The sequence below is a fragment of the Cokeromyces recurvatus genome (genome assembly GCF_025118155.1).
Source record: "Cokeromyces recurvatus strain NRRL 2243 chromosome Unknown BX663scaffold_4, whole genome shotgun sequence".
NCBI classification, from domain to species: domain Eukaryota; kingdom Fungi; phylum Mucoromycota; class Mucoromycetes; order Mucorales; family Mucoraceae; genus Cokeromyces; species Cokeromyces recurvatus.
Genome location: NW_026251390.1, coordinates 282,692 through 310,465, shown reverse-complemented (window position 1 = coordinate 310,465; position 27,774 = coordinate 282,692). Strand labels below are relative to the sequence as shown.

Below are 27,774 nucleotides of genomic sequence, written 5' to 3'. Positions count from 1 at the left end.
TTATATGGTCACATGACCGACTTTATTACCCAAACAATGTAAAGAAACATATAAAAGAATTTTTTTTGCTTAACAAGCTATGCTATTAAGGCATTCTCAGAAGAAGACTATTTAGTAATAAATGTGAGGAACATTGATTAATAAAGTATTGAAAGGGTTCTAGAGTGATTCTCCAATCGTGTATCAATCTAAATTGTTTTTTTTTCCTGAATACAGTATATTGATATCTTTTTCGAGAACGACACTAAACATGGATTCTGATTAGTAAGCATTCCAGTTAAGTCATGCAATAAAGAAGTTGTATATTTGCAAATAATATTTGCGAAAGATAGATTTCAATCTGAATACTATCACGGTAACTGCAAAGTGCTAGTGACCATAAAGACTTAAATAAATGATATTTTTTTTAAAAAAAAAAAAAAAAAGTACATCAATTTTAAGGATTTCTATATTTCTTATATGATTGTTATGAGGGTTTAAAGAAACTCAAGTATCATTCAATCATTTTGTAAAATAAAAAAAAAATCTTATAGAAAGAGCTCATTTATATAAGACATAAAGACCAGCCATCGTCGGTATAAAGGAATTAAGATAAAGACACTTCTTAGTAATAGCTTTTGAATCATGGTATGAAACCTTTTACAGGAGAATATTGTTAAACTTGTAAGTCACTAGGTTATCAAATGACTTTAAAAAAGCCTAAATCTTTAGTCAAAATCTTATGTATGCTTTACTTGGAGACATTTTTTTTTTTCAGTTTAATATTAAATAAATTTATATTTTTTCCTTATTTTAAAATTATAGTAGTCGTTGAAAACACTATTCAATTAATTTAATTGTAAGACTCAAACTCAGTAACTTCGAAGTGACTACTACTCTTATTTTCATTCATTTTTTTTTTTTTTTATTTTTTTTTAGGCTTTTGAAATTGTTATTCTTTTTTTCTGTTTATATTTTTATCATTAAGTGAATGCTTAAGTAAAAAAAAAAAAAAGAAAAATAGAACATAATGATCGATTCCCCTAATCCCGCCGATAATAGCATCATGAATGAGTCTATGCAGTTTCATCCTAACCAATCTTTAGTCATGGAACATCAAAGACATAAATATGTTTATGTTCTAGAAGATGATGACGTTGCTAATGAAACAATTGAAAAAATGTACGGCCCCTTTGAGGATCGCAAGCAAAAATATAATTATTCTCCAAGGCTTCAAATAAATAATAGAGAATTTTTAATATTAAAACGGCTTAGAGAGATTGAAAAACTTAAACGTGAAATTTTTGAGAAAGAGTTACAAATGAAGAAAACGGCCGATAAAGAGAAACCAGTAGCTGCTATCTCCGTGAGTCAAAATGTAGAAAGGAAACAGTCAGAATTGCAAAAGGAAATTGATAAAAAGAATGAACAAATTAAAGAGTTAAAGGCTTTAGAAATTCAACAAGATAATGTTACACAACCATCCTCTTCTTTAAATCAAGAAGTAGCTTCTTCACATTCTGAAGATCCTTCCGAGTTAGCTGTGACTGATGTTGATGCAGAAGATGTGTCAAAAAATACTAGCATTTCCGATATCAGCAAAGAAGCATCTAGTAATGATGTTAATGATACAGTAGTTGTGAGAGGTGAGACAGAATTAATAAATAACGAAATTGATTTGATCGATGATGATGATGATGATGACATGGATATGGCAAGTGACGATATGGATATAGCAAGCGATGATATTGATTTGAATAATGAAGATATAGCTTTACCAATTGGAAATAACGATAATACAACAGAGTTATATGTCCATAATCCTAAAACTGATGATGATACATCTTCTGAAAGTTCTTTTAAAACAGCTTATGAAGAGTTTAACACAATAGATACAGAACCTATTAAAAGAGTGCTTACTTTAGAAGAAGCAGAGGCTATTTGTACAGAACTTGAAAATGAGATAAAGGAGTTAAATGTTACACTGCAGAAAATTACAGAGGAAAAGAGAAAACTCCATGTTGATGTACTTGCGATGAAAGTTAGAATGTCTGTTGGAAGAAATAATATTGAGTCTATGAAGCAAAGTTCATCAAATAAAAGTAACATACCATCATCAGGAGCCAAGCGACAGCTTCTAGATAACAGTTCTCGAGCATCATATAAGCGACCTTACATACATAAGCCTAAAAATATCTTACATCCTCCTAATTTTCAATATCAAATACCCAACTATTCAAGTGCATCATCTCAGTTCAATATCCCCTATGTATCTCCACTAAACAACTTTATGAATTCACAAATGAACTTGGGTAATATGCATATACCTATCCAACAGCCTTTACAACCTCCTCCTCCTCCTCCTCCTCCATCCTATTTACCACCACCATTATCACCACCACCACCACCACCGCCACTGCCTTCCAAATTGACAAAACCATATCGTCCAGCTAGTCCTTTGCTTCATTCTAATCCTCGTGAATCAGCATTCAACAACAAAAATGAAAAATTAAAATATTCTATGGAGCCTCAAACGAGTTCTATGCAGTTATCCAAATGCAATGAATCTTTACGTAGTGTACTTGATGAAATTTTGAAACTCATTTCCATACGAATATTCAGTTATGATCAAGAATATCCTTCTATTCGTGACCGACCTTCATCAAGACCATGTCGTATCATAACTGTAGATGACTATACAACAACAATGCAATTGGCGCTTTTAAACAGGGTATTTTATTATTATTTATCCTGATTATATTATATTAGTTAGTTAATGTATATGTATATATATATATATATTACTTCAATAGGAATATGAGCAAGATAATCAATATCAGCAAAGCGAGAAGTCCTTTGTTCTACCTCTTGTTAGTGAAAAAATAAAACAAAAGCAAGATATGTATATTATTATTATTTAACCACTAACTCATACAATTTTAGGGTCAACCTATTGAATATAAGTTAACAAATGAAAGTTATGAAAGTCCATTATTTAGGATGCTTCATCGAAAGGCTGAAGTTGGAAGTTATGCTAAGGAATGGGAATCTGTTTACAATGCAATTCTTTATAATATACCTCAAGACTTGGATCTCAGTACTTTTCATGTTCGTCATGGATTTGGCATGTCACTTTATCCTGATAAATTGAAAGGCACATATGATATGGTTCATGCTTTTAGTAGCGATTATCCAAAAAACAGCTTTTTAGCTTCATTAAAGCTAGAGTTATGTCTATATGTCTATGGTCCTTCTAGTGAACGTTTTCAACAAGATTTTGAAGAAAGCATTAAAGCAATTCCATGTTCTATTGATATTTATTGGCAATATATTTTACAAGTCAATGAATTCTCTGACAGATTAGCACGTATTAAGGATCTTTTGGAACTTATTAATGAAACATATAAAGGTAAAGAAAATCAATATACTAGCATACAACTAGATGATATATATAATATGTTTATGTAATTATCATTGATAATTATGGATACGATTTACCTAAAATAATTTCTATTTCCAACATCAACCTAATTATGTATATATATAATATATAATATACAATATATATATTTATATATATATATATATATATACATATGCATATACTATTATAGAATCTAATGTAGCATCGTGCTTAACAGCTGAAGTATTAACTCGATTAATTCGATTAAATGGACTCAGTGAAGTGTTGAAACTGTTAACAAACAACCAATTCTCGGAAATAGATTGTGAAAAAGCCACAATCTATTCTTTAGACGATTCTACTGGAGTTACTCTTACCACATTTGACAAATATTACATCTGGATGTTGATATTATATTATTATGTTTCACGCACTTTACCTCAAGGAGTTTGCGATATATGGATGAGTACTCTTGTTAAAAAGGGGGAACCATATATATCTAAGCCTACATTTATGATTGATTGGCATAATGCCTTAAAAGATAAACCTTTAGATAAACCCACCCTTTTTGGAGCTACTAACATTTTACTTTCTATGCTTTCGCATTATAGTAAAATGGCCAGCAATGACATAAGTAGAAAGCCTCTCTTAATTGGTGTTCTGCGTACGTTAGCATCTTTCTTGAATTACACACCTTGTTATAAATCAGTTGGTACATATGTATTAGTGAACAAGATGGCCCATGTTAACGCTTTATTACCCGAAATTTACGAGATTTTATTCTTTTTGGAATACAAAAAGGGAGATTCAATGAATGAACTCTTAAAGAATATGATTATACAATCAGCAAAATTACCATTATCTCAACTATTTATCTTATCTTATCGTATATGTTGTCTATACAGTGAATCAAATGATTATACGGAAGCAAATCTCTGTTTATTGGCGACTATACTCATGATACCAATCTGTAGAACAAAGTTTAATGATCAAGAATTAATGGAGTTCGTTAATCGTGCGAGACAAACGGAAACTATTGAACTAGAATCAAAAATTATTTTGATTCAGGCATATAGGATACAGTATAAAGAATTTTTAGGGTATAACAAGAATAATGATAGAATACTATCAATGGCAGAGAAAGATAATAAATCTATTGCTTTTGCCTGGATCAATTTGCTTTTCCTAAGCAAAATAAATCAAGTTATTAACCCAGCTCAAAGCAATGAAATTATAAAAGATATGAAGGACATTTATAAAGAAGGTAGGCAGTCTATAAGGTCAAATGATGATGGCTTCATGATATTAAGAAAATATGGTGAAGAATTACTTGGAGAAGACAAAAGTTAATATGTATATGCATACATGTATAACATAAAAACGAAATCTTTAAAATAATTTTATTTATTTTATAATTTGTATCTTCATAGAATAAAATTGTTTTATATCCCGTAGCTTATATTCTCTTTCATATTATGACTAAAAAAAAAAAAAAAAAGGTACATCTTTAATACATTATTTTTTTTTTTTAAAATGAAAAGCCATTTTATATAATAATTCAGTAAGCGAGGTAAAAAAAAAATCTAGTTATCATAGTTCGGGTCGGACTCTTATATTTCTTCAAAAAAAAAAAAAAAAAAAAAAAAAAAAAAAAAAAAAAAAAAAAAATCAAAAAAAAAAGAGAGAGAGAGAGAAAAAAAAAAGACAAAAAAAAACGGAAGGTAAGAAATTGTGTAATATAACTGAATAGTCCAATGTAAGAGTCTTCTTCTTTAAAGAAACGTGGTAGACGATTTAAAAATGGCCAACCAAGGTAAATAAAAGAGGAATCGATATACTAAATAAAAAGGGACTAGATACAAATGAATGGATGGATTAAAAAATAAATAAATATATAACGTCAGTATCATTTATCTACGAAACCCTAACGACATTATTTTTCGAATTATGCACATTTGATGATGATGATTTAATGTTAAATTAGACAAATCAAAAAAAAAAACAAAAAACAGAAAAAAAGATTACAACGTTATATGGGTTGATTTATGAATAAACAAGAGTAGAATTCAAATCAAATAGTCATTACCATCCATTCATTTGAATGTCTATTCTTTTTTTTTCTTTTTGCTACTCCTTAAATTGCATTCACTTACTGACATTAAACAAATAGCTTCTGCTAAGGCTCAATCCGCCAAAAAAGCCGCTCTTAAGGGTGTTCACGGTAAGGCTGTTCGCAAGATCCGCACCTCCACTCACTTCCATCGCCCCAAGACTTTGTCTTTGAAGAGCGCCCCCAAGTATCCTCGTAAGTCTGTTGCTCATGCTCCTCGTATGGATCAATATCGTGTCATTCGTCAACCTCTCAACACTGAGACTGCCATGAAGAAGATTGAGGATCACAACACTTTGACCTTCATTGTTGATGTTAAGGCCAACAAGAACCAAATCAAGGATGCTGTCAAGCGTCTTTATGATGTCGAAGCTGCCTCTGTCAACACTCTTATCAGACCTGATGGTTATAAGAAGGCTTTTGTTCGTTTGACTGCTGATGTTGATGCTCTTGATGTTGCTAACAAGATTGGTTTCATTTAAACCTCTCTTTCCCTTTTTTTTTCAATTTTGTGAATAAATAATAGTTACTTATTGCATATATGTATATGTATAACGTATACATTTATATACTAAATGGCATTGTATTTTGTTTTCTTATGATAAGCTCAGTTTAAATATAATAGTGAAGAGGAGGAAGAAATTTCAAGATCGTTGTTGATATAACCACATTTAAATTGAGCAGTTTGTAACATAGCAATATTTAAGTATGTGGTGGTCAATTTTAGTCTTTTCTAAAAGAAATAGTAGCAGATGATATTCAGTCTATTATATTGTAAAAATGTGCACTACTCATCTTTTCCCTTTTACCATGTAACACTACGGAAAAAATTAAGTGTTTTTAGTGGTTTAAGGTGTTTTAAAAGTGTTTTTTTGGGTGATTTTTGCAACCACCGGCGGAAAAAGTGACAATAAGGTACTTCTAGGTGTTATTTGTAGCCACCTAACAAGAAAGTGTAAAAATAAATTTTTTAAAGTGTTTTAAAGCGTCAAATCAAATTTAGTAAAAAGCTTTAAAGTGTTGAAAATATTAAAAGTGTAAAAAAAGGTTATTTAAAGTTATTTAGATTGTGTGATATTTTTTTAATGGTTCCTACAAAAGTTAAGAAGTTAACGCTAACTATGTTAATGAAAATGTAAAAGGAGGATTCTTCAAAATGACCTTTGAGCTTAAGCACATTTTTGGCCATATCAAATAATGTTTTCTATCATTTATAATAGACTTGATTGTGCTAACAGGGCTTTGGATTGATTCCATATCCAAAATTACATAAATTTGCTCCCTTCCAGTTCTTTGTAAAGGAGTATCGGAATCGTAAACAAAAAAAACAGGTACCCTATCTTCATATCCTTCAACTTGTATATTGTCACAGATTCTAGCCCATGCAAACAACGATGATTCTCCTTCTACTTCATACATTACTTCAATAGATACAACATAGAAATTATCCTCTGTACCATTAAAATCTGATAAGTGCAGTTTTGCAATACACACATTGTGCTTTCCAGATTTTGTATTCAGTTTTACTGATGAATTTCCTTCAAAGTACAGATCTACTGAATAAATTTTTCTTACTTGCAAGTTGTCATTGTTTTGGTGGAATGTGGTACATTTTTGAATGAATTCAGCTCCCAAATACAAAAATTCATTTAATTGAACAAACCCAGATGTTCTACCTTTCTTGGATACAACCTTTTTCGTGTTTACTGCATTATCTGTAGTGTTATCTTTGCGTGAAATAAAGCCTTGTTCTGCAAACTTTTTGGCAATGTTAAACGCATTTTTGGCTAGTTTAGATTTTGAACCAATCTGTTGCTTAATCATGCCTATCATTCGCTCTAAAGGTCTACAGCTGAACATCCTCATAGGTCCAAGTTGTTTGATTATATAAACAATATGTTGTAGGTAGTGCTGCGTTACTGTATGGACATTAGGAGGCATGTTTTCTTTAATAAAAGAAGTCCATACTTGGATCTTATGTTGAATTTCTTTTAGATCTTCTACAGTTATCTCATATTGTAATGCCAATGTACAAGCACTTGACAAACAGCAGACTGCTACAACTGTGTCTTTTAACTTCTTTTCAATAAGCCTATCATCTACTGTAGAGGCCATAACTCTTGTGTTTCTGCTAGATGAACTATTTGCCATCTTCAGAATACCCTCGCAAACAAGATTTGGAAGAAGATAAACTAGTAATATTTGCCAGTCAACCGCACCAGCATGCCCTCCTCTTAAAGAAAGATTCATGAATATATCTTCAAAAGAATTTAACGAAACATGGCTTTGTACTTCAGCGAGCCTTTCACCAAGTTCCTTGATTATAGCTGGTGATACTTCAAATGGATTAGCTACACCGTATTTCTTGTTTGGATTTTGCATAAAACCCCAAAACTGTTTCGGTAAGTTGTGGCCTGTCAAATGCAATTTATCAAGTCCACAAAAGGAGGCACTAAACATTTTGAAACAAATCAATGGTGTAACCTTTTTTTTTATTCCTTTGTTGGTTTCACTGTTAGCTGGCAACTGGATGTTTACTTGCTGAAAGCTCTCTTTGCTACGAACTTCAGGCCGGTCCACCCCATCTGGAGCGAAATAAACATTTCGTGAATCATATGAAGCGCATTTTACTGTACAAACTCGGCAACCATATGTAGACATATGTCCAGCATGAAATAAAACATCTGCACAGGCCATAATATCTCCTAAAAATAAAAAAGTATAAACCTTAAACGCAAAAGTTAAACCGTCGGCTTGAAGCTTTACTCCTCGATTCTGCATATTTAACAGGTCTTTGATCAGAGGATGCAAAAAGCTGTAAAGGTCTTTGGGCTTTTTAGGGCCTTTTATAACGCATACAACGAATTGATTGTCCTTCTTCATTCTTTCAGTTGGCGCTAAATTCATATTCACTGCTTTGACGATTGTCATACTTTCTTTTTCTCTCTGGCCCCCATGAAAACCATCAACATATAGAGATAAAGCAATATCATACTCATTTGAAAACATGTTTTTTGTTTTCGCATACTTGTATGCTGAGCCGTCGTAGTAATCTTTAAACTTTTCTGTTTCAGCGGTTGCATCTTTTCTTGCTCGGTATAAAATTTTATCCCTACTATTAGCATTCACAAAGTACGATGAAACGAAATCGGCTATACTTAGTTGGGAGAGCGTGTTTCGAGGCTTGCTAGATCCATCTTCAGATTGTTCATATCTTGCCCCAAGACAAAAAAAAAAAAAAAAACATCGTAGCTCTTCATCTCTTAAGAACGTCATGTATCCGTTCGTGCACATGTCATAGCGCCTTTCATTCAAAGCGGTTGATTCACTAAGAAGCTTTTCAGAAAGCCAAACAAACTTTAGTGATTCATCTTTTGACTGATTAGGATGATAGTTTTTGTTGATCCATTTAATGATTGCGTCTTTGGCTGACTTTTTCACTTGGTGGTTTTGCATCAAAACATATAGCTCTTTGCTTTGTTTCTCACTCTCAGTATGTTCTGCAACCCTATCAGAATCTTCAATGTCTAAATGAATAGGTTCACCAGTCATTTCTGATGTACCAATTCGTAACAAATCTTGCTTAGCCCAGCTTTCAGCTTCAGCAAAAGACTCTTCAGCCTCAACAGTAGCTGTGGTTTCATCATCATCGATATATCTGTCCTCTTCAAATTCAACGTTGGTAGGATATTCGATATCATCAACAAGTGCCTCAGCTATCTCTTCCTCATTGTCCTCTGCTTTGAAAAAGCCTTCTTTTTCTTCCTCTTCCTCTTCTTCTATCAGAATCATTTCTTCTTCTTGGCCACCATCCCTGCCCGCTTCTTCTTGAAAATATTCCATCTCAATATCATCGTCAATAACCATGTCTGCCAACGGTCCTTGTTGAAAAGCTGGATTCTTGATAGTTCTGGAAGCTATAACTGCTGTTTAAATACATAATTAGTTATAGTAGCTTGAATATCTATTTAAGTGCTTTTTTATTACCACTTGAAGATATGCCCTCCACAGTATTATTCTCTGGGATTTCTGGTATCTGCCTCAGCTTTCTCTTAAACTCTTCACGTCGATGTGCAGCCAAGTGTCGTGTAAATTCTCATCTGGCTACATGCTTTCTTTTCCCCGTAGATTCAAAGCATATTGTGCAATTCATTTTATTCTAAATATAATAAGTTCAGAAGAGAAAAGAGAGGTTAATTTCTTTGTTACAACAATATCTAATAATTATATCAGTAGTCACAAAAGATGATATATTGCGTAAACAAATATTCATATTAGTTGGCGTATTTTAAATTAGTTCCATACACTTTTGTTCTTTTTTTTTTCAACTTTTTCAGACATATGGCATCGCAAGCACCACCAAAATGGGCCACAGAGCTCATAAACGAAGTGAAGAGAATTGGCGGTATAGTCGACACACTTGCCCAGACCTAAAATATTGAACCTATTAGTAATAGACTCGAAGAGATTAGTACTGATATTGCAGCTATTCACGATATAATAAACCGTATTGTGAAAAAGGGTTGTAAAAAAAAATGAAATAAAATAAAAATCTTATTAATTGGCAAAGTATATGCTTGATATTCACTTTTATTTCTTTTTGTTTGATGTATTAAGTGCTGCTTTAAGCGAGTGTCTTGAGTACCTTGCTTCGTACTTAGTATCCCATTTTCAAAATGCCTCGTTTTTCACATAATGTCCCATTTTGGAAATATCCGTCTCACTTCTTTTTAAAAAAATGACCAATGATTTTATTGGACCAAGCTATTTTCTTTGACTGTAAATGTTTTAAATTCAGTCTATAAAAAATAAATAAATAAATAACCAATTGAGATTGAAGACATTATTGTGTTATAATCATTATTTTAAGCTAAGCTATTCTTGTTACTTTTTTATTTTTTTTTCTTTTATTTTTATTATCTTTTATTTTTTGTTATTCAATATACCTTTATGCCAGACTTTATTATTAAAAAAATACCCAAGAATGTAAGTTGTAGAGGTGGAATACTTGGAATATAAAGCGTTTAATAATAATTGTAGACATTCGTATTACCAACTTCTATTGATCATACACAACTAGTGCCCTTTTGGACAATAGAGCAACAGAATCAGTATTTTCTACTTCAGAAATCACAAGAACCGGGAAATACTTTGTTTAAACATGTTTTCAGTACAATAACCAGCTTGTAATATTATTGTTATTATTATTATTATTATTGGGGGGGTTTTTTGTTTTAAACATTGCCTTGTACTTACTTATTTATTACCTTGGTGTGCTGTATAATAATAGGTTTGATGCGAAACAACCACCTTATAGAATTCTATTTCAAAGAGAACCTAATGCAACATGCATACAAATAGCCATTTCGGACTCTAAAGAAGTAATTGAAACAGCTTGGGATTGGATAAGAGTAAATATGATCCCAGAATTAGACAGTATATCAAGTCCTTTTGCACGAGAAGAATGGATTGTGAAGCAAATGAATAAAATAATATCAGCTACTACTTTTACTGATACAGATGACCTTTTGTACGATGATTCTATTCGAACTGCTTCAAGAACTTTTAGACAAACATTTGATGTGCCTTTTACAGAGCGTTTAGTTAACTGTACTATAGCATATATATATATATATATATATATATATATATATTTTAGAAAAAAAAAGACTTACCTACTTCTTATTATATTAGATTATTCTTGTTCTTGTAACAGTAGACAAGGGTGGATATATCTATCTGAAAATCATTTGGGATTTTATTCATATTTGATAGGTTTTGAATTGAAAATTTTGATTGAACTTAAAGAAATCAAAGATATTATTAAAGAACCTATTCGGAAATTATTTAGGCACAGTATGAGAATTATTACTAAAGACAATCAAGAGGTATGTAGTTCTAAAAAAAAATGAATAATAAGACTTACAACAACTAATAACAATATTATAGTATTTGTTCGCCAACATGTTTAAACGTGATGAGGTTAAATAAATAAAATAAACAAAAAAAAAAAAAAGACATAAAATACAATTTGTTATTAAATTCTTATACATATCATTTTATATATTTATACAGGTTTATGATCTATTAGTTCAACTTACAAGTGATTCTGTTCATCGTCTTTTAAAAAGCTCAGAATCGAATGCTTTAAAGAATAGTAGTTTATTCGAACAGTTATCAATAAAGGAGAATAATAAACAGCCTTTACCATCGCCGACTTCTGCAAATAATAATCCTCTGAAAACTATACTACAACGTCGAAAACAAAATGAAAGCTTTCGTGAGCAATTCAGACTCCCTGAAGAAGAAGAATTAATTGATTCAATTCAAGTATGTTATCTATTGGATAATGTCGTAGAAAACAAAAAGACGAAATATGATGGCATTCTGTATCAATCTCAAAATTTTTTAGCCTTTGAATCAAATCATAATGATGCAAAAAGCTCAACTTGTAAATTTATTCTCCCATTCTATACAATTATTCGATTTGAAAGAATTAATAATGGTACCTATAAATCCATCTTATCATTTCAAACTTGGCATAAAATGACACATGACTTCAAAGTGAATGTAAGTGTATTGCTTTTTCTTCTTCTTCTTCTTTGAATATTAACATTCATATTTCTTTACAGGTTGAAAAAATTACCTGTGAACAATTTTGTGACAGATTAAAAACGGGGTTGCATGCCAATATATCAAAAATAAAGACATCCTTAAGACCCTTTTTAATGACATGTAAATCTGAGGAACTCTTAAAAACGAAGAATGATTCAATTCAAATGGTGGAAAATAATACAAAAGGTGGATTGGGCTTACTGTTTGGTTACAACAGTGATACGACACAAGCTAAGGATGATAAGAAATTAAATATTTGGTTACACTATTTTCATGGTAAAGAAGAGAACTCCTCTACAGTGAGAAATATATATATATATATACATGTATGTGTATACATTTTTAAACTTATCACATCTACATTGAATATAGAAAATGGTAGAAATTTGACATTAGTTCGTCAGCCTAATCTGTTTGGAAAAATGGTTAGAGCTGGTATACCAAATTGCTTACGAGGAGAAATTTGGGAAATATGCTCTGGATCGATTTATCTTCGATTTAATAATCAAGATGTATATCAAAAATTATTAGAATTACATCAAAACGATGTATCGCCTTCAAGTGATGAAATTGAAAAAGATTTACATAGGTATAATATATGTGTATACCTTTTTTTTTTTTAAAAAAAAAATAAAAAAAAAATAAACTAAATGTCTATAATGTAATTTTTCTTATAGATCTCTCCCAGAATACCCAGCCTATCAAACAGAAGAAGGCATAAACCGACTTCGTAGAGTTTTAACAGCTTACTCTTGGATTAATCCAGAATTAGGTTACTGCCAAGCCATGAATATTGTTACATCCTCATTACTAATGTATGTATACAAATATATATATATATATATATATATATTAACATTGCACTTTAAGTATGGATATATTAATAACTTATACTATAAAGTTATATGACCGAAGAGCAAGCATTTTGGGCATTGAATATGTTAGTGGACCAATTATGTCCTGGATATTATAGGTATTAAATAATACAGTCAAAAGGAAGAAAGAAAGAAAAAAGAAAAAGAACTCTTGTATATTTAACGTATTATATATAAAAGCTCATCTATGTATGGTGTACTATTAGATCAAGTTGTCTTAGAAGAACTTGTAAAAGAATATATGCCGAATTTAATAACCTATTTTAAAGAAAAGGAAATTCAACTCTCAGTTGCTTGTCTTCCCTGGTTCTTGACTCTTTTTATCAATTCTATACCTTTACCTTTTGTTTTTCGTATCCTGGATTGCTTCTTTTTAGAGGGTCCTAAATTACTTTTTCAAATTGCGTAAGTTTTTTCTTTTTCTTTTTCTTTTTTTCTTTCTGGAACTAATTATTCAAACTATTCATTTCATAGACTAGGTAAGTGAATGAAAAACGAGTATGTCATTATAATCATAGTAAACAGTCCATAATAGCTATCTTAAAATTAAATGAAAAACAGCTTTTGAATATTCAAGATGATTCTGAATTATTATCAATATCTAAAGCTTTTTTTGCTTCTTTAAATTTACCTCCTGATAGTACTATAAAAGAAGATGATGATTCAGTAAAATTAGAGGTATTGATTATGAAACTTATACTATTCATAGGAAATATATATATGTATATGTATAATATTAATAGCTTTAATGTTAGATATTTAGTAGCTTGATGAAATCTGCAGTAAGTTTTAATAATAATAAAAGTATATATAAAATTAACTAGTATATTATAGTATACCGATTTCCCTACCGTTACATCTTCAAAGATTGTTAAGCTACGTAAAGAAAATGAGCTTAAAATCATTGAAGGAGTTGAATCATTTACAAAACGCAATGTTTTAAGAACAGTCAAGAATACTGCCTATTTTAGTCGTGAAGAAATATCAATAATATACGATTATTTCTTTGGTGCTCTTTATTATGCAAAAAACCAGCAAGATAAATTATCTGCACCAGAAATGAACGAGGAAGCTTTCACAAAGATGCTTGAAACAATGACGATATGGGCTAAACTTAGTCATGAAATGAATAATGTTCATTTAGAAGATAACGTCACTATAGCAAAAGAAGTTTTACAAGCGTTTATTAAACGTCTCTTTAATTATTTTAAACAAGAGAACAAATCTGAAATTACATTTGTGGATGCAGTAAGCAAGTTGGGAACTATTATTCGTGGGGTAATGCATAAATATATACACATATACATATTGGAAGACTTTTTTTTTATTTATAAAGTGGATAATTTTTTTTTAATAGGATATTATGTCTAAAGCAGCCTTTTTGTTTACGTTATATGATGATGATAATGATGGCATACTAACTAATATGGATATTCATTTGATATCCACACAACTTTTTCTACTTATGATGTTACTGCATGTTGACTTTAATGCATGGGATGCTATCACCAATTTCATCATACTCAGTGCAGAGCAATCAGATAGCAGTGCAGAAGCAATCGATAAACTGCATGATGAATTTATTAAAGGAGATAATCAGCATAATGAACCATCAACATTAGATACTGACTATTTCGTTGCATGTATTAACAAAATTCATGAAACTCTCCTAGGTCCTAATGCACCATCCATTGAGGTTACTTTACCTTCATTAAGAATGATTCTTCTCACTGAAGATCGTCTTGATCAGTTTATTCAACATGATTTACCTCAAAGTTTCAAACTTCAAAAAGTACTTACTGAGCCTCGAAAGGGCCTTGGTCACGAAATCTTTGAGGCTCTTTATATCGAAGGCAAAAAGTTAGCAAGCAATATGGCTGCTCATTCAAGAGTTGCGGAAAACATGTCTGAACAGCAGAAAAGTGATTTATTAGCAAATAGTAGGACATCTCCATTATCATCAATCCCTATAAGGTCTCCAAAATCTACTAAATCGGCTGCTTCATCTATCAATAAGATAGATGAAGATTATGAATTAATTTAAACATTTATGTATACACATATATATATATATATAAAGGTTAAACGATAATATGTAGTAAAGCTTCAAATGACTCATACGCTTATTTGTGATGTAAAACTAAAATATGACATATTAATATATACAATTGTTCAATATGCTCTTATTTGATATATTTTTATATGAATGTGTCTCAAGAGCTGCATATTCGAAAGTAACGTTAGTAGATTATCTTGTCTATACCTTCATATTTGACTTGAGTTTTATTAATTTGCTATTTATTCATTTATTTATTTATTTATTTATTTTCTTCTTCTGCAAAGCTATTTTATCATAATTTACAAAAAAAAAAAAAAAGGAATCAATAAATATCCAAAAATTCACTTTGTTCACCCAATTAGTCTTCATTATGAAGAAGATAAAAGGCCAAGTAAGTTTATTTGTTTATGAGTATAGAAATTAATGATATTTTAATAAGCTGAAATGCGTTTATGGATTATGTAAAGAAAAAAAAAACTTATATAAATATACGCAATATATGCTTTATTTACACATACATAATAAAAGTCATTTTTTCCCCCCTTTCTTTTTTATATCTAAGAACTAGTATCTACAATTAAAAATTTACTACGTTTTGTATTTGTTGTTGCTGTTGATGACGCTGAGGATGTAGTAGACAAAGTAAATTCTGCTTGTTCAGATTCAATAATTCGTTTTTCAAGATCCCTGAAGGGTATGGATTTAAGTTCCTTTGCAGCATCTTCTGGACTAAAAGAGGCATCTTCCTTTAGTGTCTTAAACTTGGGTTTACCAATATTAGTGAAAACATCAATTAAAGGTTCCTTTAATAACTCCATGGTATGATCTACACCCATTAATTGCTCCATACCCTTATTAAACTTCTTTTGTAAAGCAAATCCCTAAATTATTTATATGTATATATTTAATGAGTAGGTAAGTTCTCTTATATCCACTAGTTATTTTTTTTTTTTTTTTACATTCATTTCCAACTCCTTTTCTGCTGATTTTAATTTTAAAATGGCTTCCACACGTTTCAATGATAGACCATATTTAGTAGCCAATTGACGAACTGTCCAGGTCTTGGGATCAGAAATAAAAGCATCATATATTTCCTGACGACGAGCATCGGAGAGAGGAGGTCTAGGTTTGAACAAAGGATTAGTTGGAAAAGGCTACATAAGGGATAATAAAAGAAAAAAATAAGTATTAAAAAGAGAGAGAGAGAAAGAAAGAGAAAAGTGATGTTCTTACTGTTTCTCCTAAATAATTTGTAGTACCCTTTGCAGGGCGTCTGTATTTAGCACCTTCACCATTAACCCATTCATGGAATTTACGTCTTCTTCTAGAAAATTTAATAGGTTCAGATTCTTCTTCAACAACTGTTGTCTGCTCTTCTTCAGCGGTTTCAGGAGTCTTTTCTTCTTCAGTGGTTTCAGGGGTCTTTTCTTCTTCATGGCATAATGCTGTCAATGAGAAGCATCTTTGACTTGTCGTTCCAAAAACAGGCGTTACGTTAGACGTTCTAGTGATGCCTTTGTATAAACCTGATGTTAATGTAGATAACCTAACTAATTGCATTGAACAAATAAATATACAAAGAGCAATATTTTATAAAGAAAAAAAAATAAAAATAAAATAGAAAAGGCCCTTGTCAAGCTATACAAAAAAAAAAAAAAAAAAAAAAAAAAAAAAAAAAAAAAAGACATTTCCCCGAAATTTAACAATTGTAGCCACCTCCCTAGAATGTGACGATTTTTAGTTCTCCACAAATAAAGCATGTTATTATGTAATAAGCTCCTTTTTATTATTATTGTTTAAAATCAATATTATCTCATTGCTTCATTTTCTGTTTAGCAGCATTTATAATACAGTTTGTTAATGGCTCAGAAAGTTGAAACAAACCTTTACTTGTCACCAATCGATGTGTAGGCATAGGTTGATATGTACCTTCCTTGATTTTACCAGCATTTAACTCAACACTACCAACAATATCTTCAGGAAAATTAATTCTACCCCAAGCAGGGGGATCACGTTCATCATTAATATGCATCCATCTTAAAAAAAAAAAAAATTGTGTTAATGAATAATAATAAAAATTGTAAATGTTTTTCTTTATAAATGTATACATATACGAATGGGTGTATTTTTTTTTACCCCTCTTTCTGCCAGTCTGCTAAAGCCTTTAAACTACTATCATTGATGCTATGTATATTTTCTCGTAAGACATTGGTCAAAAAATTTACAAATTTTGGATTTTCAATAAATGTTTTTGGATCCACTTGGTCTTGTGTTGGTGTCCAGCCAATAATTAGTTCTGAAGGAATTACCTGATTGTTTGTGGTTAAATCTTCATTTGATATAAATGAAAGAGCATAACTTTGTTGGTTATTAGTTGCATGTGAATGCACATGAGGATTAGCTATTATTGACATTAGAGAGAGAGGAAGAGGGAGGGAGGGAAAAGGATAGAAAGAGTTAGATCAGTTTAGACACGTCACCATGTCAATAGTAATATAATAAATAAAGTTTACAATCAAGTGAGATGCTTTTTAACCAGTTTGTAGAAGTAGAAAAGCTTCTTGTCAATAAAGAATTTTTTACTAAAGAAAAAGATTTAAGAATGGGTTGTGATTTGAACATGTTTAATTAATGTAGGAATGTTAAAGCTTATTGTTCTTCTTCCCCAGGTTCTCTCCTCTTTTGAATTTTTATTTTTATTTTTTTAAGAGTCACAACAGACGAACAAAAGGTTAGGTTAATTTTGTCTGTGCTAAATAAAATAATTTAATTTATAGTAGAAATGAATACGATGGACTAAAAGAAAGGAGCAGAAGAGGAAAGGACTGAAGTTAGTCAAACTAGAAAGAAAGAAAAAAGCTTTTGATAATAGAATAGATTCATAAGGTATTTTAATTATTAGCTGCAATAAGACATAAAGGCCTAATTTTTTTTTTTTATTTAAATCTAAGGGAATTCAAAGAATAAGATGAATTGATATACACAACCCTTAAAGGTAATGATCATTGTGATCACGAATAATTTCCATCTTTATAAGATACCAGTCATTTACATCTTTACCCTTCTCTCTCTCCCTCCCCCATATCCCCAAAAGTATATTGAAAGAGTTGAAAAGAAAAAAAAAAGCATTGTCACTATGTATATACTTAGTCATAAACATAACTACTAGGATATATTAACTGCTTATGCTTCAACTTATAGTAAGAGTTGAAGTAGTATTAACACTCAATAATAGAAACAAGTTATAGACATACTGGGGTAACTGATTGTACAACTCTGTATCATTAAAATATTGCATATATCATGTGCTTTTTTGAGTTCTAAAACAAAAACCTTACTGTATCATTTTGATTGGTCAATTTCAATACTTGTAAGGACATCATTTTCCTAATGAACATCAAAAAACTTTACAAATACTGTAATGCAGAATATTACAGTTGTGAAACTCTATTTTTTTTATTATTTCCCTTGTTTATTATTTTTTATAATTATTATTTCTTACAGTCATTAAAACCAAGATGGCAGATGCTTTCCCCATTGAAAATAGTATACCGTCTATCCCAGCTTCTTATTATGAGAACTTTTTAGAAAGTTTAGCTCAGATAGTTTCAAAACTGTTAACTGATCAAGAAACTGAAAGAGTTCTTTCCTCTATTCGAACGTTTCAAGAAAAGTTGAAACGACTTAGCAGGTATATATATATATTTAAATATATGTAAAGTAAATCAATACTACTTGTAGAAAAATACTCACTAGACTTTGTTCAAAAAAAAAAAAAAAAAAAAAAAAAAAAAAAGCCAAAACTTGAATCGACTCAATTTAGAAATTTCTAATGTTGAAAAAGTAAAGACTAATCTGTGTCAACATGAAGGAAAGACATGTACTCAGAACTGTACAAGAGGCTTTATCAAAACTTTCTCTGTTACATTTGTAGTAAAATTCTTGATCGGTATCTTACCTAGTCTTATTACTGGCAAGATATTAAAAAGGTGATATATAAAAATATACATATTACATATACGCATTTGCATTTGCATTTGCTTTTTTTTTCGAATTTTTACTAATTTATATTTAGACCCCACATTTTAAAACAAATGGCAGGAAGGTATATTGTATATTTAAAAATAACAACAACAAGTATAAATGTATTTATTTATTTTTTTCATATTTTATTTAGAGATACCGCATGTTTTGCATTATTTCTTAGTACCTTTATTAGTAGTTATAAAGGCATTTTATGTGCTCTAAGAAATTATAGAAAGACAAATGACAAAAGATCTGACAGATTGAATGCGTTTATAGCAGGTACTATAGCTGGCCTATCTCTTGCGCTTGACCGTGATAAACATAGAAGACAGTCGATTATGCTTTATTTATTTACCAGGGCTCTTCAATTTAATGGCGCTTGGATAATGAAACAATGGGCTATTCAACGTATGAAAGCACATCCTGGTGAGCAAAGATGGGATGATTCCTTTGCTAAATTTATTTCAAAGTTTGCTGGGATAGCTGTCATGATGATTGCCAATGCTCAAATTATTTATGCCTTCTTATTCAATCATAACACATTACCAAGATCTTACTTTGAGTTCTTATTAACACATTCAGGATTTAGAAAGAGTTATGGTAGTATGGCAGCTCGTATTGCGGAGGCTGTAGGTATTACGGTACATCAATTGGTTGAAGATCAAATACCAGTTACAATTCCCAAAAATAATTCAAGTCGAGAATTTATTTCTCATTATGTAAGTCCTAATATTGCTTCCACGTTGAGCTCCAAGGTACATCACAAGTATATTATGTGTGCAATTCAACATCCTATGAGAGAAAGCTGTACGATAGATAAATTTGTATTGTTTAAAGATGAATTTTTGAGGTCGCTTAAGCTATATATTCCCTTGAATATGGTAATATATAAATATTTCTTGTTATATAGCTAGCTATATCTTATTCATCACGATACCTAAATAATAGATCATGTTGGCTGTATTTAAATCAAAACAATTGACGATAGAGTAAATGTATATGTATAGGTTATTAACCAGGAAAGGATGATATTAACTTATATATATCTATATATAGTCCTAAAGGTGTAATGCTCAAATTCAGTATCTCTTGTTTAAGATCAGTACTCTTCTTGACTATGTATGTAGTAATGGGCTTATGTACTCCATGTTGGTTACGAAGATGGATAGGAAGAGATTTACCTTGGTTTTATGCTGCTGCTGGTGCTGTTGGCGGTAGTATGATATTTATTGAATCATCTGGTCGTCAATTAGGTATTTAAACTATTACAAATGTACATAAAATATATTCACTTTATATATTTATATGATAGAACTTGGACTTTATTGTCTTCCAAGAGCTTTGGAATCTTTTTGGAAAACAATGATAAAGAATGGTTATGTCAAAAATGTACCTCATGGAGATATTCTTTTATTTATGACCTCTATGGGTTCTTTAATGGCTTTATATCAAACTGAAAAGGATACTATTAATTCACATTATTTGAGTGTCATGACACGTTTCTTTGGTCAAAATTAAGCCTAATAATAAATAAATAAAATAAATAAATAAATAAATAAATAAATAAAAAAAAAAAAAAAAAAAAAAGGGGGAGCCAATAAACAATGAGAATTTTTATTTTATTTTTATTTTTTCTTTTTTCTTTTTTTATTCTAGCTCATCTATTATTTTATTTTTATCTTTTTTTTTTTTCCTTTTTTTTTTTATTATTTAAAAAAAATAAAATAAAAATAAATAAATAAATAAATATTATTTCTTTTTGTACACACGTAAAAAAAAAAAAAAATGTCAGCCATCAAGAATAAAGTAAAAGAAAATAATTCTACTTCAACGACGGGACCAATCACTCGTAAAAGAGGAAGACCTGCCAAGTCTGAGCCTACTCCTGTAGAAGTAGTCAACAAGAATCAAGGAAAAGATAATGATAAAAAAGAAACAAGAATAGAAAATGAGGTAAAAGGTTTAAATGTTTCAAAGAGTAATACTGTTGAACAAGTAAGTTGAATATATTTATATATCTATTTATTTATTTATTTATACTTGTGTGTTATAACAGCCTACTACGATAAAGAGAAAACGCGGTAGGCCTGCAAAAATGACGACCACTGCTACTAACGAGTCTAAAGAAAAGCTGAATTCACCAGATACTCCTAAAAGAGGTAGAGGTAGACCTAGAAAACCTACTCCTAATAATTCTTAAATATGGTTTATTTTGTATCTGAACAAAAGAAAAGAATACATTTCTTTATTTTATTTTATTTTTTCTGTTTTTTTTTTATTTTATTTTCTTTTTTTTTAAAAAAAAAAGCAAGCAAGAAAGAAAGAAAATATATATTACACGCATATCTATTATTAATAACATAAAGTATACATTTTATAACACTTTTTTTTTTTTTTTTTTGGGGGGGGGAGGCTATTGATATATGATATATCAAGTCACTTTATTATAAAATATCGTTTTAATATGAGCATTTGAACAATATGCACATGTACAATTATATGAATACATATTTTTTTTTCACACAGCATTTTGTTATTACTATTATTACTTGGAAAATGAATTTGTATTGGCAGTAATTGAAGCCATTTGCCTCCATTCACCATCATATCCTGCAGCCCATAAACGTAATTTTCCATCGTCCCCTGAAGAAGATAAAATAGTGCCTGTAATATTCCATTCTACTTTCCATACTTCAGCTTGATGATCATCAAATGAAGCAATTAACTCTATATGATAAGGTTTATGATTTATTTGTGTTGGTGTCCCTGCTGGAGATAGCAGTGTATTCATCATTCTATTCTTCGGTTGCTGTTCAGTTAATTTATAAATTCGAACTAAATGATCTTTGCTTGCTGTAGCAATAAGCTGGTAAGATCTGGCCATATTAGGTGCCCAACTAACATCATGTACCTCTTGTGTATGCCCAGGTAAAAATTCGGAAGGAATCCATCTGTTATGTCCATCATATTTAAATATTCTAGCTCCAATTTCTTTACCTAATCCAACAACCATCATGGCTGTTGGTGTACGATTTGGACACCAATCAATACAGTATCCACTATCTGCATCAATAGGTCGATGAATATTATTATTTACAACGGTCGTTTGAACAACTCCTGTTGGTGCTGATGACCCAGGAGATACATTCTGTACAAACCCAGGCACGACGGTTGTTGTATTGGGTATCATATTTAGATCAGTTAAGCCAGGTGTATGAATACCATGACTTGCTAGTGAACTACTACCACTTGAGCTTGTACTGTTTATATGTGTAGGCTGTTGAACTAGTTGATTTATAGGCCCAAGTGGATAATTTATATTTATTTGTTGTTGTTGTTGCTGTTGCTGTTGCTGTTGAAAACCATATTGTGATAGTGGTGCCTGTTCAAATTGCTCCAATTGTTGTTGTTGTTGTTGCTGTTGCTGTTGCTGTTGCTGCTGTTGTTGCTGCTGCTGCTGCTGTTGTTGTTGATGTTGTTGTTGATGTTGTTGTTGATGTTGTTGTTGCTGTTGTTGTTGCTGTTGTTGTTGTTGTTGTTGCTGCTGCTGCTGTTGTTGTTGTAGCTGTAGCTGTAGTTGTAGTTGTATTTGCTCTTGTTGCTGCTGATGTTGTTGTTGCTGTTGCTGTTGCTGCTGTTGCTGCTGTTGTTGTTGTGGTTGTTGCTGCTGCTGTTGCTGTTGTTGTGGTTGCTGTTGTTGTTGTTGCTGCTGCTGTTGTTGACTTGAACTGGATGTTAAAATTTTATTATCCATGTGAGATATACCCGATATTTCGAATTCTTCCATTTGAGACCATTGGGCAAGATTAGTAGGTTCTAAAGCTTCATAAATACGAATGATACCATCCGAGGAACAAGTAGCTAATCGAAGTGAATTTTGAGTTGGTGCAAATGCTATATCCAATACTGCACCTCTTGATTCTACCAAACGAAATCTTTCAGCCCAGCGCTTTTGACTATTTCTCGATTCTACAGATAATATAGAGGTAAGAAAATAAGTAAAGAAAGAAAGAAAAAAAAACACACACAGGTTATGCAAGAGCTCTACCTACTGATTGTTCTTCCCATATTTTAACTTGTCTGTCAAATGAGCAACTAGCAATAACTTGTCCATATTCAGGTCTCGCCCAAACAGCTTTTAAGATGGATGCATCATGAGCTTTCCAAGCATCATTTAATTCCCAAAACGATGAATCAGCTCGTTCAACAAAATCCCATACTTTTAAACGTTGATCAGATGAACATGTTACTAATCTTTTACCATAAAAGTCATATGATATATCATGAATGAGATCTTCATGTTCAGTATCAAATTTTGTTAATGTGCTGGTCATTAGAATTGGTTTAAATATGTGTATACATATATAAAAAAAAAGAAAAAAAATATAAGTATTTAAAGAAATACACAAGAAAAAAAAAAAAGACCGGGATTTGAATTTTCACTATATATTTCATTTCATTTTATATTTTACAGAGGTATGTGATGTTTAAAAGGCAATATTAGCAGCAAGAAAAAAAAAAGGGGGGTATCCTATTACATAATAAATTATACCAGATCATACTATGAAAGAAATAAATCTACAAATTACACATATACGAAACGATCTACTAGCATACTAAAATGATTTTTTTTTTCATGAAATTTTATCACATCTTCTATATTAATTTCATTTATGTTTTTTTTCTCCATTTGCTTTTTCCTAATAGTTAATGTCTCTTCAATATAGCAGGTGTTTTGTTATGACTATGAGAGCAGGAAATAAAGTATCATTACTGGTTAAATATATAATCTTTATTTATTTATTTGTATTTGAATCTTTACTACTATTAATGATTTCCTTATCGTGAACTCAAGTAATCTATATGCAATTTGTGGAATAAAGTTTACTTTTAAATGTATGTAAAGTTTAAAATCAAACTTAGTCTTGTTATTATGTATCTAATTTACGTTTATTTTATATCAGGAAAACACTAACAAGAGAAGCACAATTCAATTATTCAAAAAGGTAAAAAAAAAAAAAAAAAAAAAAAAAAAAAAAAAAAAAAAAACTACCAACACTTATTTTACTATGTATCCGGGTTGCATTTGAGCAAACTCTTCGGCTGTGTTTTAATATTTTATGACGAAGCTTGTTAAAAGTTGGACAACAGCAGTGGAATAAGAATAGCTCAACCTAGTAGAGCCTTATTCATATATACAATGAACTCTATTCAATATATTCATATATCTATTTTTTTTTTATTTCTTTTTTTTTTCGGGGGGTGGTGTATCTCTTGAAGTATTAAATACAAAATAATGTTATTAATTAGATCCTCATTTTATATAAAAAGAACATTACCCTTAATATACTCAAGACCATGTTTATTCCATTCAACCATTCATATGAAGCAAAAACAGAATAGAGACAAAGAATACGATTTACGAGTGGGCTTTGGTAAACTAGCTCTTTAGAAAACATGTGTATACAAACATTAATATATTAAATAATTATGATAGCCATCGTCACATTACAAGACAATATACCTCATTTCTTTGAAAAGGGCTTAATAGAACATTCAATTTATTCACCCAATGTCATCTTATCAGACCCGCATTATACAAAACTTTCAATTCATGGCCGTACACCCTATTTAGGCATAGCACAGATGTTAAGATGGAGTACAGGTCTTTATTTTGATCATATCAAACTAGAGATAACTAAAATGCGAGCTTTACCGAATGATACAACGAATGATGATGAAAATAATGAAAATAGAGCGAGTTTTTCCTCTATTGATGAAATGGAAAATGATATAAAATCAAAGGGGAGTGTACAATGTTTAGAAGTAAGATGGAAATTACAGGGTACTAAAAATCCAACCTTCTTTCAACCGGAACCTCGTATAAGGCATATAGAGGGAGTATTTATCTATAAATTTGATAGTCAAGGCTATATAGGAGAGCATCGTATACAGCGTATTGTACCTCCACCTAGTCGCAAAGTGTTATTTATGCATTCATTGGGTGTAAGATTACGCTCATTATTTTGGGAAAAAAGGCCTCCTGTTTTGAATCCTGGTTTTTAGTGTTTATATATGTTATATGTTATATATAATATATAGGCATATAAACAGACAAAAGCATGATACTATTTTTATATCCAATAAAATCATAATAGTAGTCCATTGTAAATACATTAAGATATTGGGCAGTAGTTATGCAAAAAAAGTAGAAGTGATGTGGGGACTCAATTTTCTTTTTTCTTTTTTTATCACTTCAAAGTCCGTCAACGCCATTGATGACTAGAACAAAAACAGAAATGGTTTCCTAGGTAATGGCAACTATAGGAATAAAATGGCTTGCACAAACAATGTAAAACAAATAATAGTCCTTCGATTCCTATCAAGTTAGAATGACTAGTTCAATAGAAAGTGTAGTAGTGTAACAGCAAAATAAGATAAGCTCTCTAGTCTACTACGTATCAAAAGATAGTAATAGATACATAATATTTAAAACTAGATATGGAACTGTTGCTTAAAAAAAAATTAAACATTTACTCGATATCTCTAATTTGCACTTGATCCTATTATTATAACCTTATACTATTGAAAACCTTTATCTTATATTAAACTTGCGCAAAAAAAAAAAAAAAAAAATATACAAATATTGTCCCTTTATTTCTTTTTATATATAACAACTTGTATTCTATCTCCTCTAATACTTGATATTTAAAGTATTTGTTTGTTTGTTTTTTTTTATATAGCACAAACTGTATAGATTAAAGGGAAAAGAAGAGGATAGATTTTGGTATATGAACATATGTATTTACGCTTATCTAGACCCATATTAATTTAAAGATAATTTACTTGAAGGTCAGTTAAACAATAAATTATTCAAACTCCATTGTTTCTTTCTTTCTTCTTCCTCCGCGTATACGCGCGTATCAGTATAAAAAAAAATATATATATATATTTTTAAGCTACGCGATAGGATTCATTATTATAGATATTTATATATTTTTTATTATTGATATTATTACATACTAATCTAGACAAGAAAGAAAAAAAAACGAATTATATAAAGGGGGGATTATAAAACAATGCAAGTAATGTATACATGAATCTTTTTTTTTTCTTTTAAAATAAAAAAAAGGGAATGAATGCAAAATAGAGAGAGCAATATACAATTAATATATATAAACATATATATATTTCCTTTTACAATCCCTTCTTTTCTTTAAGACGCTTTTCTTCAGCTTGACGAGCACGATAAGCACGATATCTCTTATCAGTACCAAAGATATAATCCCACCATCTAAATGAAGAAGCAAAGTTATCTACAAAGGCCATATGGTGATAATCGTGATGGTCGGCACCAGCCCAGAAAGGAATGAAATGACGAAGAGACCAAGGGAAATCGTAACCAGAGTGACAATCGATAGCTTGGAAAAGACGACACATGATCCAGAAAAGCATAGTAAACAAATGAAGTTCCCAGTTACGACCCGCCTTAAAGTAAGTCTTTTCAACCAAATGATAAAGAAGAGGACCACCGATAGTACCAAAGCCAAGAATAGATGTTTCTAAAGGATGAGCATATTCAGCAGCGATACCAAAGGGAGCAGCATATTCATGATGAACCTTATGAATTCTCTTATAAAGTGGTGGCCAATGCATTAATCTGTGAACAGCGTAATGATAAGCATCTTCAAACACAAAGAAAATACAAATTTGGGGCCAAATATATTTCCTATTGACATGTATATACATCTATTTTTAGTTCACTCTCTCCTTTTCTTGCTTTATACATATATACACACACACACATATATATATATATATATATATATACTTTTAACTTACCATTCAGGGAAAGGAGTAGAGATATTCATTCCCAAGTAATTAGCCATAGGATGGAAAAGGAAAATAAGTGGACCTTCATATAAAAAGTGTTGATAAAGAACTTGCTTTGTACATTTCCAATAATCAGCACTTGTATTAATCTTATCAGGTTGAATCTTGTATTTTTGGAAATAAGGAATAAAATCACAAGCAAGGAAAGGAAGGAAACGACCGAAATAAACAAGCTCATGCATAACAAAAGCAAGAACACCTGTTACAAGTAAAGGATTTCTATCCTTATATAATTCATCCCATTGTGTTTCTAACCAACTTGGTTGAATAGATGCCAAAGTTGTGTTCATTTTCTTTTCTTTTTTTTCAGGAGGAAAGAAAAAAAAATAATAGTAATACAATGAAGAAAAAAAAAAAAAAAGAAAGAAGAAAAAAGGTTTTAATTTAAATGCAAAAGAAAATATGAACTTGATTTTATATTATTTTTGATGTACGTGTTCGGTCTATCACACCGTGAAAGGATATTAAGTGTCAAATGAGGTGATTTTTGTCCGGAGTTTAAAATTAATCTATTACTCAAAATAAAGGCAAAGTTCATTTTATTGTCATATTCGCTAAATGAATTTTTTTTTTTTTTGTTTACATAATAATAGTAATAAATAAAAGAAGAGATAGTATTTTGATGGTTAATACGAAGAGAATAAAAGGTATTTATGAAATTGAATATGTATAATATATATCAAATTCAAATGATTTCCTCTTCTACTAGATAGTAGAAGTTAGAAAATTCCTTCAATCATCCTATTATAATAATAAAGGTGTATGCCTTACATTATTATTGTTGTCAACGACACCTTTACTACAACTGAAATCT

At 30.4% G+C, this 27,774-nt stretch overlaps 13 protein-coding genes across 13 annotated transcripts; 7 read left to right on the top strand and 6 right to left on the bottom strand.

The window, feature by feature from the left end:
* The first annotated feature begins 778 nt into the window (after nucleotides 1-778).
* On the top strand, nucleotides 779-4,836 carry BX663DRAFT_498220 (uncharacterized protein). The gene is made up of 5 exons (XM_051526019.1): nucleotides 779-838; nucleotides 919-2,710; nucleotides 2,793-2,849; nucleotides 2,923-3,388; nucleotides 3,594-4,836. Exons 2-5 carry the CDS (start codon nucleotides 1,010-1,012, stop codon nucleotides 4,730-4,732), a joined length of 3,363 nt encoding a protein of 1,120 aa, XP_051385932.1. The 5' UTR covers nucleotides 779-838; nucleotides 919-1,009; the 3' UTR covers nucleotides 4,733-4,836.
* Nucleotides 4,837-5,560: 724 nt separating this feature from the next.
* On the top strand, nucleotides 5,561-5,976 carry BX663DRAFT_498216 (ribosomal protein L23/L15e core domain-containing protein; the record flags this gene model as incomplete). The annotated part of the gene is made up of 1 exon (XM_051526018.1): nucleotides 5,561-5,976. A coding segment is annotated over one exon (414 nt), but the record flags the coding sequence as incomplete, so codon positions are not given.
* Nucleotides 5,977-6,497: 521 nt separating this feature from the next.
* On the bottom strand, nucleotides 6,498-9,726 carry BX663DRAFT_498212 (Transposase family tnp2-domain-containing protein). Its single transcript, XM_051526017.1, has 2 exons — nucleotides 9,480-9,726; nucleotides 6,498-9,418 (listed from the first exon to the last, which is right to left on the bottom strand). Exon 2 carries the CDS (start codon nucleotides 9,357-9,359, stop codon nucleotides 6,612-6,614), a length of 2,748 nt encoding a protein of 915 aa, XP_051385930.1. The 5' UTR covers nucleotides 9,360-9,418; nucleotides 9,480-9,726; the 3' UTR covers nucleotides 6,498-6,611.
* A 1,183-nt stretch (nucleotides 9,727-10,909) lies between these two features.
* Nucleotides 10,910-11,104, top strand: BX663DRAFT_415147 (uncharacterized protein; the record flags this gene model as incomplete). Its single annotated transcript, XM_051522335.1, has 1 exon — nucleotides 10,910-11,104. A coding segment is annotated over one exon (195 nt), but the record flags the coding sequence as incomplete, so codon positions are not given.
* Nucleotides 11,105-12,220: 1,116 nt separating this feature from the next.
* Nucleotides 12,221-15,026, top strand: BX663DRAFT_529464 (rab-GTPase-TBC domain-containing protein; the record flags this gene model as incomplete). The annotated part of the gene is made up of 8 exons (XM_051530246.1): nucleotides 12,221-12,406; nucleotides 12,512-12,696; nucleotides 12,785-12,922; nucleotides 13,009-13,080; nucleotides 13,163-13,387; nucleotides 13,501-13,648; nucleotides 13,817-14,260; nucleotides 14,340-15,026. 8 exons carry the CDS (start codon nucleotides 12,221-12,223, stop codon nucleotides 15,024-15,026), a joined length of 2,085 nt encoding a protein of 694 aa, XP_051385928.1.
* A 400-nt stretch (nucleotides 15,027-15,426) lies between these two features.
* On the bottom strand, nucleotides 15,427-16,695 carry BX663DRAFT_498197 (eukaryotic mitochondrial regulator protein-domain-containing protein). The gene is made up of 3 exons (XM_051526016.1): nucleotides 16,275-16,695; nucleotides 16,001-16,195; nucleotides 15,427-15,922 (listed from the first exon to the last, which is right to left on the bottom strand). Exons 1-3 carry the CDS (start codon nucleotides 16,599-16,601, stop codon nucleotides 15,599-15,601), a joined length of 846 nt encoding a protein of 281 aa, XP_051385927.1. The 5' UTR covers nucleotides 16,602-16,695; the 3' UTR covers nucleotides 15,427-15,598.
* A 121-nt stretch (nucleotides 16,696-16,816) lies between these two features.
* BX663DRAFT_498196 (uncharacterized protein) lies at nucleotides 16,817-17,175 on the bottom strand. The gene has a single exon (XM_051526015.1). The coding sequence runs from the start codon at nucleotides 17,071-17,073 to the stop codon at nucleotides 16,855-16,857; it is 219 nt and encodes a 72-aa protein (XP_051385926.1). The 5' UTR covers nucleotides 17,074-17,175; the 3' UTR covers nucleotides 16,817-16,854.
* A 1,384-nt stretch (nucleotides 17,176-18,559) lies between these two features.
* Nucleotides 18,560-20,008, top strand: BX663DRAFT_529463 (uncharacterized protein; the record flags this gene model as incomplete). The annotated part of the gene is made up of 5 exons (XM_051530245.1): nucleotides 18,560-18,732; nucleotides 18,839-19,030; nucleotides 19,117-19,146; nucleotides 19,249-19,948; nucleotides 19,982-20,008. 5 exons carry the CDS (start codon nucleotides 18,560-18,562, stop codon nucleotides 20,006-20,008), a joined length of 1,122 nt encoding a protein of 373 aa, XP_051385925.1.
* An 830-nt stretch (nucleotides 20,009-20,838) lies between these two features.
* BX663DRAFT_498183 (uncharacterized protein) lies at nucleotides 20,839-21,362 on the top strand. Its single transcript, XM_051526014.1, has 2 exons — nucleotides 20,839-21,062; nucleotides 21,124-21,362. The coding sequence occupies exons 1-2, from the start codon at nucleotides 20,853-20,855 to the stop codon at nucleotides 21,265-21,267; spliced, it is 354 nt and encodes a 117-aa protein (XP_051385924.1). The 5' UTR covers nucleotides 20,839-20,852; the 3' UTR covers nucleotides 21,268-21,362.
* Nucleotides 21,363-21,469: 107 nt separating this feature from the next.
* BX663DRAFT_498182 (uncharacterized protein) lies at nucleotides 21,470-22,616 on the bottom strand. Its single transcript, XM_051526013.1, has 2 exons — nucleotides 22,591-22,616; nucleotides 21,470-22,503 (listed from the first exon to the last, which is right to left on the bottom strand). Exon 2 carries the CDS (start codon nucleotides 22,255-22,257, stop codon nucleotides 21,613-21,615), a length of 645 nt encoding a protein of 214 aa, XP_051385923.1. The 5' UTR covers nucleotides 22,258-22,503; nucleotides 22,591-22,616; the 3' UTR covers nucleotides 21,470-21,612.
* A 42-nt stretch (nucleotides 22,617-22,658) lies between these two features.
* BX663DRAFT_498181 (WD40-repeat-containing domain protein) lies at nucleotides 22,659-23,451 on the bottom strand. Its single transcript, XM_051526012.1, has 2 exons — nucleotides 23,120-23,451; nucleotides 22,659-23,036 (listed from the first exon to the last, which is right to left on the bottom strand). The coding sequence occupies exons 1-2, from the start codon at nucleotides 23,399-23,401 to the stop codon at nucleotides 22,989-22,991; spliced, it is 330 nt and encodes a 109-aa protein (XP_051385922.1). The 5' UTR covers nucleotides 23,402-23,451; the 3' UTR covers nucleotides 22,659-22,988.
* Nucleotides 23,452-24,125: 674 nt separating this feature from the next.
* On the top strand, nucleotides 24,126-25,629 carry BX663DRAFT_498178 (uncharacterized protein). Its single transcript, XM_051526011.1, has 2 exons — nucleotides 24,126-24,502; nucleotides 24,565-25,629. The coding sequence occupies exons 1-2, from the start codon at nucleotides 24,364-24,366 to the stop codon at nucleotides 25,131-25,133; spliced, it is 708 nt and encodes a 235-aa protein (XP_051385921.1). The 5' UTR covers nucleotides 24,126-24,363; the 3' UTR covers nucleotides 25,134-25,629.
* Nucleotides 25,630-26,041: 412 nt separating this feature from the next.
* BX663DRAFT_448875 (fatty acid hydroxylase superfamily-domain-containing protein) lies at nucleotides 26,042-27,329 on the bottom strand. The gene is made up of 2 exons (XM_051523717.1): nucleotides 26,910-27,329; nucleotides 26,042-26,796 (listed from the first exon to the last, which is right to left on the bottom strand). Exons 1-2 carry the CDS (start codon nucleotides 27,248-27,250, stop codon nucleotides 26,265-26,267), a joined length of 873 nt encoding a protein of 290 aa, XP_051385920.1. The 5' UTR covers nucleotides 27,251-27,329; the 3' UTR covers nucleotides 26,042-26,264.
* Nucleotides 27,330-27,774: the final 445 nt, after the last annotated feature.

Bases quoted from the DNA above. Each gene is read 5' to 3' on its own strand.
- BX663DRAFT_498220 (XM_051526019.1), top strand. From the start codon at position 1,010: ATGATCGATTCCCCTAATCCCGCCGATAATAGCATCATGAATGAGTCT. The intron at 2,711-2,792 runs GTATTTTATTAT...TTACTTCAATAG, and splicing joins AATTGGCGCTTTTAAACAGG to GAATATGAGCAAGATAATCA. The intron at 3,389-3,593 runs GTAAAGAAAATC...ATACTATTATAG, and splicing joins TATTAATGAAACATATAAAG to AATCTAATGTAGCATCGTGC.
- BX663DRAFT_498212 (XM_051526017.1), bottom strand. From the start codon at position 9,359: ATGGTTATTGACGATGATATTGAGATGGAATATTTTCAAGAAGAAGCG.
- BX663DRAFT_498197 (XM_051526016.1), bottom strand. From the start codon at position 16,601: ATGCAATTAGTTAGGTTATCTACATTAACATCAGGTTTATACAAAGGC. The intron at 16,196-16,274 runs GTAAGAACATCA...TCCCTTATGTAG, and splicing joins CAAATTATTTAGGAGAAACA to CCTTTTCCAACTAATCCTTT. The intron at 15,923-16,000 runs GTAAAAAAAAAA...TAAATAATTTAG, and splicing joins AAAAGGAGTTGGAAATGAAT to GGATTTGCTTTACAAAAGAA.
- BX663DRAFT_498196 (XM_051526015.1), bottom strand. From the start codon at position 17,073: ATGCATATTAATGATGAACGTGATCCCCCTGCTTGGGGTAGAATTAAT.
- BX663DRAFT_498183 (XM_051526014.1), top strand. From the start codon at position 20,853: ATGTCAGCCATCAAGAATAAAGTAAAAGAAAATAATTCTACTTCAACG. The intron at 21,063-21,123 runs GTAAGTTGAATA...GTGTTATAACAG, and splicing joins AGAGTAATACTGTTGAACAA to CCTACTACGATAAAGAGAAA.
- BX663DRAFT_498182 (XM_051526013.1), bottom strand. From the start codon at position 22,257: ATGATACCCAATACAACAACCGTCGTGCCTGGGTTTGTACAGAATGTA.
- BX663DRAFT_498181 (XM_051526012.1), bottom strand. From the start codon at position 23,401: ATGACCAGCACATTAACAAAATTTGATACTGAACATGAAGATCTCATT. The intron at 23,037-23,119 runs GTAGGTAGAGCT...TATTATCTGTAG, and splicing joins AAATATGGGAAGAACAATCA to AATCGAGAAATAGTCAAAAG.
- BX663DRAFT_498178 (XM_051526011.1), top strand. From the start codon at position 24,364: ATGTTATTAATTAGATCCTCATTTTATATAAAAAGAACATTACCCTTA. The intron at 24,503-24,564 runs GTAAACTAGCTC...TAATTATGATAG, and splicing joins CGATTTACGAGTGGGCTTTG to CCATCGTCACATTACAAGAC.
- BX663DRAFT_448875 (XM_051523717.1), bottom strand. From the start codon at position 27,250: ATGAACACAACTTTGGCATCTATTCAACCAAGTTGGTTAGAAACACAA. The intron at 26,797-26,909 runs GTAAGTTAAAAG...ACATGTCAATAG, and splicing joins TCTACTCCTTTCCCTGAATG to GAAATATATTTGGCCCCAAA.